The following is a 20,740-nucleotide window of genomic DNA, read 5'->3' on the forward strand; positions in this document are numbered from 1 at the left end:
AAATTTACGTTTCACACAAAATTTTGATTATCATCACATTCACTTTTTGGATTTGCTTTTGTTCATCGATCAAAGCAAACATATACAAAGTGACACTTTTAGATAAAGTATTTCTCGCAACACGTTTTTAAGAGCGGGCAGCTGCCACCCCAGACCATTAATAAAAGGGATCCCGAAGGGACAATTTATACGGTTAAACGCAATTGCTCCACCGTAGATGACTTTGATAAGCAAATCGAGAGATCTTCTAGAAAGGTTTGTAGCAAGAGGTTACAATAGGGCTGACTTAGAAAGAACATTTGAAGAAGTGGCCCTTATGGATAGGTCAACTTTATTTAGGAATAAATCAATAGACACAAAGACAAATATGTCTACACAATTTCCTATATTTATTACTCAATATAGCACTCAATCTGAACAGATCAAGAATATTGTCAGAAAACATTGGAATGTATTATCAGTGGATCCCGCTCTCAAGGATATTTTCAATGAGGGTCCAAAATTCGTTTTCAGATGAGCTAAAACAATTTCTAATTCTGTATCCCCTAGCCTGTATCAATCTTCTGACAATGTAATAAAGAAACCCCTACCTGCTGGTACTTTTAGATGTTCAAATTGTAAAATATGTAAATATATGAGCACTGGTTCAGAATTCTCTTCCACAGCGACAGGTCTGCATTTTAAGGTTAGGACATTCATTAACTGTAATACGAAATTTGTCGTTTACCTTCTGACCTGTCACTGTGGTAAACAATATATTGGCCACACTATTTGAGCCCTTAAGGTTAGAATAATGGAACATGTGTGGTTAATTGAGAAAGGGGATTTACTGTATCCAGTGTCTCATCATTTTTCATGCTGTAATCAGGGTGGATTGGGAGGTTTCAACTTTATGGGTATTGAGCAAGTCTCATGTTCTATCAGAAGTGGTGATAAATTGAATTCCACCCACCCCCCCAGTGGGAGATACACAGCTTCTGCTACCTATTGTGTGGTGTGGATACCTGTTAGGATCAGGAGAACTGAGTTGGATCTGCGATGGTATGGAGGTCAGGACAAGCTTAGGTTCTATCTGTAGTTCTTCTCAAGGTGTTAGCGCCTCCAGCCGTACTGGGCTCCTGGGTGTCCAGAGATCAGCCCCCACTATTGCACACGTCTCCCTCCTGTCCAAGGACTGATATTTAGACAGGAGTGTAATGAACAAGGGTCTTTATTGCATGGCATGCATTCACTGCAGATCTTCCTCAAAGTGATGCAGAGTCTCAGAGGTCCCAGGTCTCTGGATGGTGATGGCCCCTGGTCTTACAGGGCATTTGTGGATTGAATCAGATGTTCCCCCAGCCACAGGGCTGGGGGTGAGCACGCTCATCCCGCCATGGGAGAGACTCACAGCTTTACTGCTCTCTTACTCTTCCAGAGCAGTACTGACTACATTTGCCACTCCCTCCTAGGAGGAACCAGAAGGGGTGGGCTCATGGTCTATACCTGTACCAGATAAGCTTACCCAGACCATGAGTCACCACCTCACTTCTGTCACTCGTAAGAGGGGCATGAGGGGGGTCAAAAAGCCCATAGATTAACCTGTCATAGCCTAGACTGCTAGGAGTTACATGACAGGGAGGATAGGCCAGAAGATACAGACCATGTTACATACACAATTACAGTGGTACACTACTAGCCATCTGCTGGTTTAGCTCACACTACTAGAGCTGATGCCTAGAAAAGCAGTGATTGTGGGTTCTAGTCCTAATGGGTCTGACAGCAGTACACCATTCCAGTCTCTATTTACCTTAGGCTTGCTAACTCATTATAGTTCTTACGGAAATCCTTTTAGGAACGCTTGGGATGAGACACCTTTAAATATACTTTACATAGCCATTAGTATATCTCTCAGCCGGGTACCACAGCTGTGCTCCTTTTCAGCACAGGCTTCTGCCCCTATATTATCTGGAGGAAGGTTTGAAGAGATGCATACTTCTGGAGATCCCCCTTCCTCCCGCATACAAATATTCTGCTGTGAACCTATAGTGCTTGAGACCTGTCACTGATTTGTCTTTATTATTGTCTGGTAGAAATTGCTCAATTTAAATGACAAAAAAAAAAACATTATTTGGTTTGTGTGACATGCGGAAGTTTGGGATGTGAGCAGTCAAATAATTAATTTCCAGGATAGTATTGTGAGAGGGTATTTATTACATAGTTGGTACACAGAATTTTCAAGTACAAAGTTATAGTTTGATTCCCGCTTGTAGATCTAGTTAGGGATACAGCATTAATCCCAGTATTGCAGCCACTGTAGTCAGTTGCTTTACCCTTTACGTGGTCCAGGTCTCCAATGACTAAAGTCCACTCTTTATACCCTTCCAGAACCAGGATTCTACAGACACTCTATAGAAGGCTGAATACACAGTAATGCATATTAGTAGACCAGTCTTGTCCTGAGGTTTCAGAAACCTCTGAAATGTACTTGATAAGTAATCATGCATTAAACTGCTGCTCCCTATATTATGGGTGTGAAAGAACTTAAGGGAAGTTTGTAAAAGAATATCTTAAACCAAGGGGGTAGCTAGCGTAAGGGAAGCCTATAAGTTAGGGTAATTTTTAACAGCCCTTCAAATACATTCATTGTTTTACTTACTACTTTCTGACCTCCAATGCATATTCCCTGGTGGGCCTATACATTTCACTCTTTATAAATAGCTTTTGCATACATTTTTCCATATCGAGCACATTGTGAAAATGTATGGCTATTGTAGGATCAACAGTAAAATGTTAAATATTTGCAAGGCTCATTGAAAATGACCTCCACTTATGAGACTGCTTTGTCATGATTAGATACTGAAGGTGGTATGTGAATATCAGGTGCTGGCTCAGCTTGTTCCTGCCCTGGCATGTGAATATCAGGTGCTGGCTCAGCTTGTTCCTGCATTGGCATGTGAATATCAGGTGCTGGCTCAGCTTGTTCCTGCATTGGCATGTGAATATCAGGTGCTGGCTCAGCTTGTTCCTGCATTGGCATGTGGATTGCAGGTGCTGGCTCAGCTTGTTCCTGCATTGGCAAGTGAATATCAGATGCAGGCCTTACTTCTAATATTATATTGTCATGATTGCACTTCATCTAATCTAGGAAGTCAAGCAGGGTCAGATTGGGACAGTTCCTATATGGGCTACTTCATTACAATGCTGCTGTGCAGCATTAGCAAAAATTGTTGCTTCACTGCGTCAAAGAACAGAAATGTGCTTAGCAAGATTCTTACTCATGACAAGGTAGCACGCAGAAACTCTCAAAGCAAATTGTTGTGTTTTAGATCATACTTTTTTTTTAGCTTGATATAGAGACCTCTTTTCCATACGGTGAGAAGCAGATACTGCACATTTAATGATGCATTCACTTGAATAGAAGTTAGTGTACTGTGTTGATTTCATGAATACATTTCTCAGCATATTGAATACGGCCTGTGGACTTCCATATTTCCGATGCCCTGCCTGTTACATATGACCAATATGTGATTTTTTTTGTTTGATACAGTACAAATATGCTATATACTGCAAGTGTTCAGTTTTTTTAATATCCAACCAGGAATATAATGGGTAAAGCTTTTCCTAAACCGTTTCTCACAACGTTGTTGAGCTCAGCAGAGGGGATATATGGCATTTGAAGGGCAGTCAACAAAAAGCAGCAGAGAGGAAATATATTTAGTATGGAAAAGATTCACTGGGGGAGAGAGGTAAAGCAAGAAAAAAAATGTTCATCATTTGCAAATCGGTATGAAAAATGTAAATAAAAAGCACTAGAAAAAGTTTTGCCAAATATAGCCCATATTCCTGCAATTTCTGCAAGCCCAATATTTCAATATTGCAGAAAAGTAAAAGTATAGGTTTATATAAGGACATGACAATTATTGGGGAAACTCAGGTGTAGAGATGTGCGAATGTTGGCAATAGCAGTTTGCAATTTTGTTTTGGAGAATTTCATGGAAATGTTGATCCAGATTTTTCTAAAACCTATAATTGCTCCAAATTGGCTACAATTTCCCCATTTTGACTGGTGTTGCGACAATCAGGCAACCTTTCATCAAGTTCAAAAAATGTTTTTATTTTTAGCAAGATTTTCCCCTTTATTTATTGTGTTACCAAAGTCACGCGATCTTGCATAATTTGATCACCTAACCTAGTCATTTTTATTGGGGGGGGGGGGGTAGGGTGGAAACTGTCAATTTTGCTGAATTCCCAAAGATGTGCAAACTTTTTGCTCCTAGACAGGTGTGTATATAATGTTGAATTACCAGAATGAGCGAGATGTCATCCCACCACAATTAGTCATTTAAATGTTCTAGTGCTTTCAGTACTATTTTGTTGAATAAATCATATACAGTATAGTACCGTATGGAGTGCTTGTTGACTTCTTTGGCCAAGATGAGTAAAAAAAGATTAAATATTGTTTGTGTTTTTGGTGCACTATATGTTACAAGTCCTCATATGATACATAATTCATGTACTTAATATATACAGTATACATATATATGTTCAGTATAGAGCGAGAACAGGTTTAATGATATTTAATAAAAGACAGGTAAGAATGTCCTTAGTTCTAGTTTTCTACTTGAGAGAAATATAAATCTCTTATGAGGATATCAACTTTCAGTCAAGCCAACTGGCAGTCTGGCACTCTTGTGAATGGCTAGTGCACTTTTTTCCTGTGTTTACCAATAAGTGACCTCTGTATAGAGAACTGATCATGTGCTCTGCCTTCTTTTATTTGTCCCTATCATCTTAGTTCTTCCTTTGTTTATACTGTATCTAGGTAATTCCAAAACAATACTTTACTCAAGCAAATACATACAACCCAAGTCCTGACCAGCTTGTTAGATCATGGAACGTTCCCTACACATTCGGGACAGTCCCAGTAAACTCAGTACCCCAATGTTAAATGGCGACATTACAGATATAGACACAGACTGTAGATCTGGTCCAAAACAAAAAAAAATCAATAGCTTTTTGATAAAATGAAAATGTGAGGCTGAAAAACTCAATAGAAAGCGAACCTTGCAATTCTGCAAGGGATGGGTATATGTCCCATTCATACTCATTGGAAAAAATATATAGCTTGATATTACCTTTGTGTTTGTCCATTATGTACATGTGACACAGTCTGCGTTTTCATTTATTAACCAAGTCTACTACAGTCCTTTATTCATTTTGGTAAACTGTTCACTATTGGGCATTCCAATGATCGATTAAACTGACTAATCAAACAATAAAGGGAAGCAATTTTGCTACCTTTTTCAATGCCATAATTAAAATATATACTTTTTCACTTGACATATCTTGTGCTGCATTTGTGATGTACTTGGTACAGTATGCATTCATTGATTTTTTTTGGTAACCATTGCTTGTACTCTATCCAAAAAGGATTTTTTTACAGTCCTTTTACTGTATGTCACAGACAAACAAAGTAAATCTTTTGACATTTGTTTTTTTTTTATGAACTCATTTGTTCAATCCATTTGCCTTAAAAGTCATAAGGAGACACAAAAACTGTGATCTTTGAGGCATGCTTAGCCTGGAACATGCGGTCTAAGTACTCTGACATGTCCACATCCACTTCTATGGTCTGTGGCCCTTGCAGGCTCTGAACAAGAATAAGTTCTCCGGTCTGCCTGTCTGATCGTTGCATCACAAAGTTTCCTCTGCTGTTACCTCCCACTATTCCAAATCGCAAGCTGTCGGGCCCTGGCCGTCCAGGAGCTGAGGCGGTTGCCATACGGAAGAGTGTGACTGGGGTGAGGAGACTGGAAGGCAGAGAGAGGTAATGGAAGGAGATGGTCTTCGGTGCATGATGACATGACCTGCTGTCCATTGGGCATGGGTTGCGCTCACATTGGCTATTGAGAAAAAGATATAAGAAAGCATATACTGTAGTAACAAAGTTTGTCTAAAATAACAATTTAGGCTCAATGGATTAATACTTTGGAATTGTACAACTTCCTATTGTAATGATCTGAAAAACTTAAATGCATGATCAAAGTCAATACAACTTAATATGTAGCTTAATACATAGGGGAAGATTTACTAAATGGCAATCTGGAACACCGTGTCTATTGACACCACAATATGCCTTCTAACTACCTTTGTATTAAACTAGAACTTGCATGGATCTTGCAGCTGCTGGAAGGCACAATATGGAGTCTTCCTCTGGGGTCAGAGAACAGAGCACAGGAGGAGGTAGAGTCCCATGTATGGATGCTGTGGGGCAAAGTTTTGTACAAGAGAGTCCCTTCTTCCTCTTAAACAAAGAACGTCCAATCCCCCCTCCCCACGCACATGTACACCAACCAAACCAAGGGTGGCAGAAGGAGAACTCCACTGCTTTAATATTATATTTATCTCATGAGCTGAGAGGAGACTGCATATGGGAGAGTACTTGGGGATAGACTGCAAATATAGAAACGGGCTTTGTCATGGAGAGCTTTGTAGGTGAGAATTTGTTTAGGCTGGAATCTAGTAGTCCAGTTGCGATATTAAAAGTACGTGAACAAGAATTTGGGGGGATTGCATGGTGCGGCAGGGGAGTATTTTTGCAGTATTTTTCAGAGTTAGAAGTAGCAGTACTTAGTGAGGTACTGGATAAGTGATATAAAGGTGTGACACCTAGACATCTGGCTTGTGGTATAGGGACGAGAGTGGAGTTAACCATTGTCAGCGAGAAGTCAGGTATACGATTAGTCTTAGAGGGAGGGAAAATGATTAGTTCTGTTTGTGTGTTGATTGTGAGGTAGTGATGGGACATCCAGGAGGACGTAGCAGAAATGCAATTAGTAACATAAGTCTGGAGAGAGGAAGTGCTTTGCATGTCATCAGCATAGATGTAGTAGTAAAAGCCAAATGACTGTATTACCTTGCCCAGGGTACTGGAGTAAGGACATAAGTGAAAGAGGTCATAGACCAAAGCCCTGGGTAACACTAATACTAAGAAGAGGAGGTGCCAGCAAAGGAACGATAAGGTAGATAGGAAGAGAACCAATAAAAGAAAGTGCCAAGAAGGCCAATCGAATTGTGAGTATGGAGTAGGAAAGGGTAGTAGACAGTATAAAAGGCAGAAGGGTCTAGTAGCATTAGTAAACAAAACTGTCCCTGTGATTTTGCCTTGAAGCCATTGACAACTTTTGTTAGAGCAGTCTCTGTGGCGTGATTAGGAGGAGTCCAGATTGAAGTGAAACCATGAGTTAGTTAGAGGAAAGTGTATCATGCAGCTATAAACAATACATTTAAGTAGTTTGAAAGCAAATGGGAGAAGGGAGATTGGGTGTTAGTTAGAAGGCGAGGTTGGGTCATGAGAGGACTTTTTCAGGATAAATGTGACAAAGGCATTTCTGTACCAGTTGTTGCCTGCACTTACGTTGGGGATGTTTTGACGTAGCTGATATTCCCGTTGGATTTTGGACACTCAGGGTAGACACACTGAAAGCCACCTGCTGTATTAATGCACATTGTTCCTCTGGTGCAGTTGTGCTGTGCAGCATTACATTCATCTATATCTGTAAGTGAAACAGAGTAATCAGTTTAATAATAACTTTGAAGACTGGACGTAAATGTTGGGAAAACTGCTCCACTGCTAAAAAAAAATTAAAATAACAAATATGAGGAAAGAAAACACCAAATGTAAATATCTTACTCAAAGAGGAACTTTGACCTATACACGGAAAATGTGAGCATTTACTGTATGTCTTTGAATATTGAAAATCACCAATTTCCCCCAGTTTTGTCACTCTTGCAAATCAACAAATAACATTGAAATGAACTTTTTCTGGTTATACAAGCAGAGCATTGCAGCTTATAAAGGAACCTTTTTAGAAAAACAGGTTTGCACATTTATACTCAAATTTAGAGTCAGTTCATGAAGGATGCATGTACTTTTACACAGATGATGCATATGAATAGACAATTGGTTAGTTACCCCAAAAGCCTTGGCTGGCATAAGTCCCTGAGGAGAGGTCTGAGAACCAATGAAACAAGAACATTTTGTAATATTAATCAAACCAGCCACTTATCTGGGTCTCTTCTGTGTTTTCTGGTTAAGTGGTATGTCATACTGTATGCAACCTTGATCACAACATTGTTTTACATTCTAAATGTATTCTGCTAATGGAGGGAAAGGGGAGAGAAGAGGGAAGTGGACTCTCGCTACAGCTTAATATACAGTCAAATAAATGAAGACAGAGGTGCATAGGGGGAATGGGTAGTTAGTGAATGATGAAGGAGAGGAAACACCCTTTAATTTGCACTCGGTGTCACAATTGATATGGTTGTTGAAGTTAATACCTGTACTTATTATTTTATTACATAAAATTAAAAGGAATTTCATAAACAGCTAATCTTGATTATGTACACACATTAGAACAACAATCACAAACATATATACAAACATAAACTGCAAGGGGACCTAATAAGCAACCTACAGGTAAGTACTTAATAGTTGTGAGAAGAGCTCACATAGGTATAATACAGGAAACCCCAAATCCAGCACTAATTAAAAAAACCTGTATTCAGTAAGACAGGTATCCAAGGCTAACAATCATAGTACCATAGCGCTACGTGTAACATACAAGTGTAATCAATTGGAGAAAACACCTGATTCACACCACAAAAGGTAGACTTGCAAAATATATTGCAGGCCTAATAACAATGGATATCAACCATAATGCATATTTAATTCGATCTCATATGTAGTGCAGTTGTTGGTATCGGCCCACAAAATGTGATTTGATTGGCCCTGAGGCACGGGTCACAGCCCGTATCAAATTATAGCCTCTTACACTAAACTAAATAAACCGCACAGAATAAACAATCATGATGTGGTACACGAGCAAACATAAAACAAGGGGTGGGATGTGAGCTACTGGGAGTGTGAAAGCCGTAATCAGCTGGTTATATTATTTACAAATGAAAAACCATTTTAAGTTGCGGCGGTCTTGCTAAATTGCTTATTGTAAAGTCACGATGCAGCAATATAGTGTCAAATGCTAGATTTCACATCCCACCCCTTGTTTTATGTTTGCTCGTGTACCACATCATGATTGTTTATTCTGTGCGGTTTATTTAGTTTAGTGTAAGTGGCTACATTTTGTGGGCCGATACCAACAACTGCACTACATATGAGATCATCAGTATGAGGTCACATGCCAGATATATAGCCTACCAGGTATGCCACCGAGTGGCTGACTTGCTTAGTGAAATTGTAATAACCCAGAATGAAAAATAGAATGCATCCGATTTCCAAACAGACAAAACCCTGCTCCTTGATCTCAGGAACCATCATGCAACATTTGGTTATTATACCTTATGAGGTGTCCAAATGCATAGTGAAGCAAACAACTTTCCAAAATATATAATAGATGTAGTATAGGTACCTACTTAAATGGAGTTTACCTTGACGGGGTTTGCAGGCTTACATTTTTTTTTATTTATTATTATTTTTTTTTTTAGAAAAAGCTGCAATTAAATGATTCCTTTGTTAAAAGACAGGATCAAAATGTAAAATGTCACTAATAAATTGCAAGCCAATTTGGGAGGTGCACAGGGTTTTTGTATTTGTATTCCATAACAGTATGCCAATTGTAATCACTTTTTCATCTTGCAGCATAATCCATAAAGGTATTGAAAGTTATATAGTGTGACTAATGCATTCTGTTATAGGGGTAGGTCTGAGCTCACCAATTCTGTTTTGAGAACACAGGTTTTGCCTTGTTTTCACCGTAAGCTTAGACACAATGGACCAAGCTGTGGTTCTGAGGGGTGCAAATACCAGGAATTCAGGGGGGAGGGTTTAGATTTTGTTCCCCAGCTTGCCCATCTCTAATTTTGTGTTTACTAACAATGTTAAGTGTAAAAAAATACAATATTTTTTACTGTTTTATTGGATGAGTTTATTCCAAAAAAATAATAAACATTTAAATTAATCCACTTTTTTTTTTATCTCTTCCTGTAACTCTCACTTAACTTGCAGAACATAGTAAGCCATGAAGTTTATTCTCTAAAGTACGATGACTGTTGTGTGATGGTGCATAGAAAGATGCAGTGTTTTAGTCATTAACTACCATCATTCCTAATGGTGCCTAAAGCCATTTTGTGATGTGACATCTGTTGTTCTCACTTCTCTTCTCACAATTGGCCAGTCAACCAGAACAAGAAGAAAATTTCACTCTGATGTCCATTCTATTATTGGCAACATACTAATGGGCTCCTGTACTAAGGTTATACATGCATACCACGGTTTAAGGACACTCACTTTAAGTACACTCGCGAGTAAGGACATATCGCTCAATAGCCAAACGACAGCTCGCGCATGTGCCTGTCAGCACGTCCCAAACAGCAATACCAGCTCTCTACCTGTACGGAAGCTGTGCGCAAGCGGGGACACTATAGAGCCTGTTGTTACAAATGCTTTATTTACATCAGTTATGCACGTGTCAGGAATCCACTCCTGGGTTTGGCTGGAGCCCATCCATCCGGAGCTTTGCAGGTTCCAGACAAACTATTCCCTGTTTCTGCAATCACCTGCCTCCTACTGCCTCCTGTGCAGCTCTGGCCTGATTGGCCTCCTGTGCTATTTAGTTCCTGCCCCACCCTCAGGAAGTTGCTGGATATAGACTTTGCAATCCAAGTTGCAAGTAACTGTGCTTGTCACAGACTCTCTGTTTGGCCTGCTAGGTCTCCTTGTGCCTTGTATACTGCTTCCAGTCCCCTGCTTCCCAAGGCCTCCTTGCATAGCAGCCCCGTGCTGCTTCCCTTGTTCCTGGCAGACTTCGCTGCAGCGCTGAAGCGGCTACGCTGGTTTCCCCAGTGTTTCCTGTGGCGTGTCTGCACCCCTGGTTCCTGTGGCCTTCCTGTCGGCAGTTCCTGTTGCCAGTGACCTTCCAGTGGTCTCCACCACTCTCGGCTGTACCCGGCTAGGGGGTGCCGTTCTGTGCTGAAGCACTGGATTCCCAGGTCCTGTTGTCTGCACCCCTGGTTCCTGTGACCTTCCTGTCTGCAGTTCCTCTTCCCAGTGGTCTCCACCACTCTCGGCTGTACCCGGCTAGGGGGTGCCGTTCTGTGCTGAAGCACTGGATTCCCAGTTACTGTTCCCTAATCCCTGAAGCCCTGTTGTCTTCGCTGAAGAAGCTTTGTTGTATTCCCTGATAACGACCTCGGCTTGTATCCTCGACCACTGCTCCTGTGCCGCCTACCTTGACCCCTGCTTGGATAACGTTAACCCTGTTTTCTCCAATCCTGACCTGGCTATGTCTGACTACGGAATCTGCACTCCGGACCTGACTCCGTGGCCTAAGGTCGGTGCATATCTATCCCCACCTCAGCCCCGCGGTTCAGTCCAGGCTTGTGGTGAGCACATACATTACAGCACGTATATGACGATTGCAGTACAGTACATGCATCGATAAGTGGGGGAAAAGGTAGTGCTTCACTTTAAGTACATTTTCACTTTACATACATGCTCCGGTCCCATTGCGTACGTTAATGCGGGGTATGCCTGTACTTTACATTTTTTCGGTGTAAACATTTAAATGGTGAAGCGTCATGCACATCTTCATAAAATGTCAGTATAAAGACTTCATGCGTATCATTCATTATTTGTAGTTTGACATTATTTTGGACGCACTACATCGTCTTGTTAAATGCCTGACAGATACAATTAAAATTACTGTAAGTGAAATTAAAACAGAGATGTGTACATTTTTGTATTTGTAACTACTAATAGTAAATCTAAATTGTTAGTGTAATATTACATTTAATAGCCTCTCCGTGAAAATAATACATTTCAGTAACTTAACATTAAACATCCATGCTGCATCAGATACATTTCTGGGTTGATCCAAAGCAATAGTGTGCTAACAATAAACAGACTTTTTTGCGTTTACGCCAAGTTGTTCTTGGCAAACTGTTTTGACGCTCCTTCTACTTTTTGGGGGGGCACACACAATTACTAAATTTTAGTACATACAGTACCATCAACATCTGTGCGCCTAATCCAATCTATTTCTGTGCATCACAAAAGAGAACTCCTTTTTAGCACTGGTGGCGGAGATTGAGAATGTTCTGGTTAGTGCATAGGTGCGCACAATATTATATTATCAAGTACCAATTGTGCACCCAAAAAAGCTGTTTGCGACGCTTAATACATACGGTACTGTAAGTCCATAAATGTGTTTCTGTGTTTGATTAAACTATTATAATTCAATCGTTATAAAATGAAACAATGAAAACGTTGTAGATCGTAAATTACAATTTAGTTATAAAATAGTTCTTCATCTCAGGGAATTTGGAAATTGGAAGTATTTGATAAATAATACCCTGCAGTGAGCCCTATTGTTTAGGTATGGCTGCAGTGAAAGCTTTCATTACTGTACTATAAGAATATCCAAATACAAACAGGTTTTGAGAAGTTTGATCTTTGACCACTGTTTTAGAATGCAGTCATTGTCTCACTGCAAATACTGTATAAAGCTTGCAGGCTCAGACTAACTTATACAGATAGTTATTTGTTTCACATATTTAAGTAGGTTTGGCCAATAATAGCATTTTAATTTGTAAGGAACAAGATTACTTTATATAAATAGTTATCATGTAGCATTAGACCCAAGAAATGTCTGAGTAGTAACAGTTATATCTTTATTGATTAATATATCTAGATAAGTAGTAGCTTGGTGATAAAGACACTGAACAGTGAAGTGGAACATTTTGATTCTACTACCAGCTTATTGGGCCGGTCATTTAATTTCTTTAAGACTCCAGCATCAAAATTAGAATGTTCTGTAAGATCTACGTGGCAGGGAGTGGGACTCGTGGGGAATGTATTGTTCTACAATATTACATTCTGCATTCATTAGTAGTGCTATGTAAGAGCAAATTATTATTATTATCATTAATAAATCCCATAAGGATTCTTATGTGGTCCATAATACAACAGAGGGAGATAGAATACCATGGAGAGTCAGGACTGGAATACAAGGAACAGCGACAGCATTTGTTTAAAATAATAGCACCATATTTATTAAAGAAAATAAATCCAATAGAAAGCCACCTGCGAGTTTATTTTAATAAATCTGGTGTAATTGTTTTGGAGCATGGATATTTTCCTAAATAACCCCCTAGCACTTCTGTTCAGATTTATTAGACGCCCTCTGATCTTACAACTCTTATTATGACCCTTCTGGAATACTATTATTTTAACCCATTGAGTGTCTAAGCGGACCTGGCACTGGTGTGCTCAGCCCCTCCGGAACATCGCAATCACGTGACCGCTCCTCGCGAACGATCATGTGATCGCGGCGTCACTGACACGGATAACAGGACGGAAGAGGACTCCTCGTCTGCTGTCCCCCAAACCATGTTTAGCCCTCCACAGAAGCCCACAATTGATCTCTCCTAGCAACAAGTATGTGACGTAGACACTACGTCTTGGGGGGACCTTGAGAGCCAGACCCCACGATGTTAGCTACATCATGGGGCACCCAAAGGGTTAAGAGACACCTCAGTCACTTTTCCATCAGAGAACATATGCTCCACATACACTGTTTAAGTAAATACAGGCTATGTATCAACGTAGAGAAAGGTGTGTTTAGACCAGTGGTGGGCAAATCCTGTCCTCAAGAGCCACTAACAGATCAGGTTTTCAGGACATCCCTGCTTCAGCACAGGTGGTGCAAGTCTTCGACTGAGCCACTTATTGAGCCACCTGTGCTGAAGCAGGGATATCCTGAAAACCCGACCTGTTGGTGGCCCTTGAGGACTGGAGTTGCCCTCCTCTGGTTTAGACGCACGGCTCAGTGGTTTTTTTGGAGCAGAGCTGCGGCATATGTAAGAACAGTTTCTTACATATGATGATGAATTTTTGGATTTATGTCACTTCAGAAATTGGGTATTTTAGGGGGCAAAGAAAAGGCAAAAGGAATGGTGCAGAGAGAGGCAGACTGTGATATACTGCATCTCATTATAATCTATGCACCCTATAACTCCTCCCCAACGCCGTAAGGTGCGAGCTAGGGCAGATGGGGCAAAATTGGAGCAAAACACTTTGATGCATATGTGCCCGTGAACATGCTCCAGTTTTGCCCTGATATTTAGGCCCCTACATACTGTATATGTCATTGTTGTACCCTCCCAGCTTCTTCATATCGCAGACCAGAAGACAGGGCCGTTTTTAAGTCTCCCATCTGTAAAACCGATTTCTCTTCTGCATTTTCACCACTTTTTGCACCAGTTTTTCACCTCTGAGACGTTGATAAACAGAGCCTTTTTGTTCCTAAAGAGGCCAGCAGTGCACGTACTGTAGCAATCCAAAACTTGCTGTACAAATTAATAATTTCTTGGAATTTAGGGTACAATTTAAATAAAATTGTGATGTTGATAGATGGGTTAATTTGTCCTTACATTTTGTTTTCTTGATAGAGTCATTCTATAACAATATGTTAGTCCCATTACATTAACACTGTGGAAAAAGCTTTTAATGTGACGTTAATTATGTAATTCTACAGAAGTATTTAGAACATTCACAAGTCGATACAAGACAGTGTGGGATAGTCTGTTCTTACCTGTACATTTGGTGGAATGCTTGTTATTGTCAAGCAAATTAATACATTTTTTAAATGTAATATTACCTTTTATAAATGATAACTAGAGGTAATGGAGAGACTGCATATAGCACTGACTGTTGGCAGACTTTTTGCCAGCAGTGTCCTAGGACATGGCATATTTGCACAAGCCCTACAGTAGGTATACATAGCAAGTAACCAGCACTGGTATTATTAAGCTCTACCCTTCGTGTTGTGCCTCACTCTACACTGTTTAGCCCTCCATCTCTTTGTCATTCCATTGACTTCCTTGTCTGTTACTCTGATTAAATGACTATCACATTGCATGTTGTTGACCACATCTAGTCCTTGGGTCACTAGATGTGCCACTCTGAAAGACCACTGCATAAATTCCATGGGTAGATCCAAAATGAGTGATCTGGCCTGAGTGATAGAGCCATTCCCCACCCCCCTGGAGTTAATATATTTATTTTACTATATAATAAAGTATTACATATATTGGTAACTATAAATATAGGTATTTCTAATAATAATAATAATAATTTATACATGTATTATACAAATATCTTACCTTCACAGCTTTTTCCCTCCCCAATGATCTTGTATCCATTGGGACAGGAACAGCGATATGAGCCAGGAATGTTGATACAGCTGTGCATACAGAGCTGCGGAGCTCCATCCACATTATAAACTTCACACTCATTCATATCTGCATGGAAAGCAAACTGACATTACTGTGCTGTTCTTGTACAAACACTGCTCCTCACACTAGAAAGGTTTTGCTGCAGATCTTTCAACTTAGAGTAGCAATAAACTGATGTGTTTCACTCAATTATGTGAAAAATAAAACAAAAGGTTATTTAGTAGTCGTATCACTAATGCTTGAAGGTACTGTACATGTATAATCATAGGCTATCTTAATTTATCTTGTATGTAACACTCATAGGTCTAATTTATTTAGGTAGTAAGCATTAAGACACCTTAGTGGTCCATTCAAATGAATGAATTGTTAGGTGCCTCAAGGTTTGGCACCGTTTAGTAGATATTGCTGCTATATCTGCAAAGCAAGCCGCCACACCGCCCCCCCTCCCACCAATCCACACCACCAGCGCCTCATTTAATATATTTGGGAATTGTCTTGTTGATCCATGAAAAGATATCAACCTACAACTGTAAGGACAAAATGGAGAAGTGCACTTGGACAAAGTGCAGAAAATGCACGAAACGCGTCAGAATTCCTCCTAAGATGATTTTTGTCTTTTTACTGATGTTGCTATAGTTCATTAAATCTTTTGAAAATCGTAATCCAGCATCCGTTTCTACTTCCTACTTCCGGAACGCACGAGGCACCAGTTGGCACGCAGTGCACCGCCTTTTTCTTCCCCGTCGGGGGAGTCTTCCCCCTATCAACCTACAACTGGTCTACATTCTTCCAGGACCAATACAACTACAAGAACTCGTGGCTACCATTGCATTACGTCAACTTGTATTTTTGGAACATGTACTTGGATCTAAATCCAACTTCTTCATTGTGGCAGCCTGCTAGGACTAATGCTATTGTACTTGATGGTAATGGTAATAATGATAATGGATGAGCTACACAGATGGAATAATCATTAATTCAGCATAGCTGTAGGAGTGGCTCAGTGAGGAAAGGCACTGACTGAAAACCATGACTCCGTCTCTGAAGCAGGGCAGTCTGTAAAATGGTGTGTGCTGTATTGTAGTTGTGAAGTATTTTTGGGGGGGGAGGGGGGGATTGGGAGAAAAGTGTTATCTGAAAAAGTAATTGTTAAAGTGGATGAATAAAAAAACATTTGAGAAGGGTAAAGAACAGTTAATAGACAAGACAAGAAGCAGTTTATTTACATCAACCTACTGTCATTTTTCTTCGACACAGTTATCATTCTCATGATGAGAGTTTACATACCTTGACATATGCTGTTGTCAGGTGTGCCGCTCATCTGGAAGCCTGCATCACAGCTGCAGTGCTGAGTACGGTCAATTCTGGCGCAACGAGGTTTACGATTAAAGGTGGCATCATTGGTGACAGGCAACTCAGTGGGTGCTTAGGAAGTGAATACAAAAGAAATCATTTAGCACAACTGCTAAAGGAGTAGGAGTCTCCACTGAACAGATTACATCTGGGGTTCAGGTTCAGTCCCTGACAAGAAATCAGACTAAACCACTTTTGCCTTTGTCTCTGCTTGTCATATTAGCATGTGTGAAGCAGGGTTAGGTCCACCTGGGTAAAGATAATGGGCCATATTTAATAAACAGTGTTCTGCCATATACGAAACCTCCACATGCTGGTAGACACCTTACAGCCTATTTAGGTCAAGGTACCTTCCAATGCAGAGTGTCTTCTTCCACCTTCCCCCTGCCTATTTCAGTATCTGGTCAGGAGTAATGCCAGGGTTAGGTACGGCTTAAATAGAGTTATTTCCGGCCATTAAGCTTAAAAGAGCGAATTTGGGATGAATAATTAAAGCCAAGCTTTATATGAGATTAAAACCTTGGTAATGTTCCATTATAAGCTTTACTGTGTACAATATTGTTATGAACTTGCCAAAACCTTAGGTTGTCACGTTAAATAGCCTAACGCAGCTTAGTGAAAGTAGCCTAAAGTGTTGCAAAAAATGGTTGGGTTAGGAAAAAATAAATTATATTCTGTGAGTTACAGGTGCGCCGACGAGTATTCTAAAACTTGCCTTACACTTGCCTTGGAAAATCTGGGGCTATCACCAACAAGATCCAGGTACATGCTGCAACATTTCAGTGACATTTCTGCAGAGACTAATGGCCCATCGGATTAACAGTTTGAATGGGACTGCCAGGGACCCCCGCTGTTAATCCGATGGGCCATTAATCTGTCTGCAGAAATGTTGCAGCATGTACCCAGCATGTACTTGGGTCTTGTTGGTGATTGCCCCAGATTTGTTATAGAATACTCGTCGGCTCTACAGTATGTGCAGGAGTAGCTCACAGTGCATAATTACTGCAATAGCACATGTAATGTTAGGTCATGTTGTTCCTGTAGACTGTACCTTATAGCAGTTGTGTGGTGCTGAAGAAATAAAACAAAGCTATGAAGTTCCTTGTTATGTTAACAATTAATGTTCTACAATTATTTTGCACTGACAAGCTAAATTAGTGCAGCACCACCCTTAGATGGAAAGCGACTAATGGGCAGATTTACCAAACCCATATCATTTGAGTGGTGGTTATTTGAATTTACATGTGGTAACACGTATGTATGTCACACTATAATTAACATACCCCTAAGTTCTGCAACTCTTATATATAAGTTGAAGTATCACTGCTACGTTTCATACACCCCTGTATACTTCCTGTACCACATACGGAAATGTATGTACTGTATTCCTTGGAATTAAAAACAAAACAAAAAACACCACCATTCCAGGGGACTTTTCAACTGGCACATGTACCTGTTTGTGTTTGATACTGGCAGTTTGATCCAGTGTAGTCTTGAGGACAGTTACATTTGTATTGGTCACTTCCTTCCACACAGGTTCCTCCATTTTGACAAGGATGGCTGCTGCATTGACTGACATCTAAGAAAGGTAAATTTTTCTTCAAGTTAAATCAAAATACTTCAAGCAATATCTCCATTGCATCTGAGGAGTGGACTATACATTAATTTTGGGGACTCAATCCATCTGTGAACTCTTTAAGGACAAGGGTAATTGGTTTACATACCAATTCATATATTTATATTCTATATATAATTTTTGTATTGTATGCGCCAGGGATTGTATCATTTTTTCATTCAATTAATCAAAATATTTACAGCGCCAAACACTCATTTCTCAGAAGCAATAAGCAATGTATTACCTCAAAGAACGTACGTTATAATGTATCTAATACCTGAGAACATTATTGCTAATGTGTACTGAAACAGACCTATCAACACTAATTTTCTGAAAGTCTTTCTGATTTGCCTTCAGTCTCGCTGAGATTTAGTATCAGCATTTTTATAGACCCCACTGGAGTTTCAGTAATGAAAATCAGAATCTTTGCAACATAAAATGATTCGATGGAGAGCCCACAAATCTAACCGATTGTGTTCCTTGGAGGTTGACATTTCTGCCGAAACGTAATATTCCATTATCTATCCAAACCAAGCAAGGCACGCAGACTTTCTAATTGTATATTGTGTTTTAATTTCTATTTCGAATATTGTGAGATTTGCCAACTATAATAAGACTTCTTTATAGGTGAACTCATCGTGGTGTAGCCCTAGTGTGTTTTGTGCGAATAAAGTTTTGTTGAATTCATCCGGGAGCTGTTTGGAGTCTGTCATGCGCAGTTGCGCCGGAGCCCTTCCATTTCTTGAACTCATCCGGTAGCAAGCTTTCAAAAAACTCACACGTCTCTATTTCATGTAGATTAGATTGTAAGCTCTTCGGGGCAGGGAATCCTTTTCCTAAATGTTACTTTTACATCTGTAGTACTTATTCTCTTTATGTGTTATTTGTATTATTTGTTATTTATATGATTATCACGTGTATTACTGCTGTGAAGCGCTATGTACATTAACGGCGCTATATAAATAAAGACAGACGTGTGCACTATGAACTACACCCATAGAAGGAGGTTCTAACAAAATGCTTTTATTCATTTTCTCGATTAACTGTGAAGAACTGAGAGGTGCAGCTGATATTATTTTGCAATGGCAAACATGCATATGTTGCTCAGCAATGTTTTAGCATATCGCATCATTTTATAGGATTAGTTTAGTAGCAAATGATCATTAAACAGTATTGACTTCTGCTACAGAACAAATGTACAGTAGGTAGCACACTTCAGTCCTGGTAACATGAGTGATAACACTTTTGCTTTGCTGTCCTTGCTGATGCTGTAATATCTGTACTCTGTAAATGAATCAACAAAAAACAAATGCGTTATGACTCTGAACTAAATAAGACTTACATAATACAAAGATATGGAGCTGCCAATTTACAAATTGCGTGATTTGCACTCAGAATCACCAATTGTGGGACTTTTAGGAATAACGGGGGCTGTAGACCGGTTTAGGACCAGCGAATTGCACAGCGGTGAGTTGTAGTGGCGGAAGACCGCCGGTTGCGCTTTTGTCACAGCCCAAGCTCCCATTCTGCTGGAGACTGCCCAGCTTTAGTTTCAAAGTTGCAGTGATCAGCATTGAGTAATAAAAATGTTCTTGAAAAATTCCTTTTTAGAATTCCACCAAATATTATTCTACACTCAGTAACTTTGAAAAAGCAACTATGGAATCGTAAAAAAAAAAATTCGGTCCACTTACCCCGAAAAGAGTGGGAAAAATGTTCCAAAACATCCGTGGTCAGTAAAGGTGAGAAACACGTGGTAAACCAAGCAAATCCCGACGCGGTTTGCAATACCAACAGGCCCTATATAAAAGACGACCTCCTACCTCAGTCTTCGGTCGGAAGAGGACATATGAGTAAGGGCGTCAGTTATGAAGAATGAGGAACGGAAATATAGGTGAAGAAAAGAAAGTCTTTATTTCAAAGGAATGATCTCTAGAGAACGGAGGATTTCAGGGCCTCTATCAACACTGAGAAGAGGACGGTTCCCTAATGTACGTAGGCCAAAGACAGATTTTTGACAGTGCAGTTTGTATTGTCTTTTGTTTCATTTTGGGGGCCTATGAAGAGTCAAAGATTTGACGTTTAATTTTGCTTTCAGATGCTCGGGGTCCGGGACGCTGAATTCTCTTGAGGACCTCAACAAAGATTGGATAAGTCCATTTTCATTTACATCAGTGCCAATGCGGCTACCTACGTTTTCATGGGGTAAAAGACCCCTTTATTTAATGTAATATTTTAAATCTTGTCTTAGCTTGGCCTACAGGGCTATTAGCCATAATAGGCCAGTAGCCATTTTTACATGGAGAGGGTTTAGGTGTGTTGAGGTGAAGGTGGGTGGGGGGTGAAGGCGGGTGATGGTTATGGATGAGGTGAGAGGGGTTAACCTTTTGTACGTAACAGCGCTTAGCAAGACATTGCATAGAAATGCCTTACTAGCCTCTATGGCAGGAAAAGGGTAGAACGTTAGGATGAGGTGAGGTTTCAGAACTATTAACCTTTTAGTTATCACAGTGGCCATGCAGAGAAGCATGATGAATC

At 40.0% G+C, this 20,740-nt stretch overlaps 1 protein-coding gene across 2 annotated transcripts in view; it reads right to left on the reverse strand.

Annotated features, from left to right (window-relative positions):
- Window positions 1-2,173: 2,173 nt before the first annotated feature.
- FBLN7 (fibulin 7) overlaps window positions 2,174-20,740 on the reverse strand; it is a 101,587-nt gene continuing 83,020 nt past the window's right edge. The window contains exons 4-9 of one of the 2 annotated variants that reach the window (XM_075596346.1): window positions 19,403-19,486; window positions 18,041-18,166; window positions 16,522-16,659; window positions 15,163-15,300; window positions 7,400-7,538; window positions 2,174-5,885 (exon numbers count right to left, since the gene is read on the reverse strand). In XM_075596346.1, the coding sequence (XP_075452461.1) occupies window positions 5,513-5,885; window positions 7,400-7,538; window positions 15,163-15,300; window positions 16,522-16,659; window positions 18,041-18,166; window positions 19,403-19,486 (998 nt within the window). In that variant the 3' untranslated portion in view covers window positions 2,174-5,512. The remainder of the gene's footprint in view (window positions 5,886-7,399; window positions 7,539-15,162; window positions 15,301-16,521; window positions 16,660-18,040; window positions 18,167-19,402; window positions 19,487-20,740) is intronic. The other variant, XM_075596347.1, reaches the window with a different exon arrangement.

The sequence above is a fragment of the Ascaphus truei genome, chromosome 4 (assembly GCF_040206685.1).
Source record: "Ascaphus truei isolate aAscTru1 chromosome 4, aAscTru1.hap1, whole genome shotgun sequence".
NCBI classification, from domain to species: domain Eukaryota; kingdom Metazoa; phylum Chordata; class Amphibia; order Anura; family Ascaphidae; genus Ascaphus; species Ascaphus truei.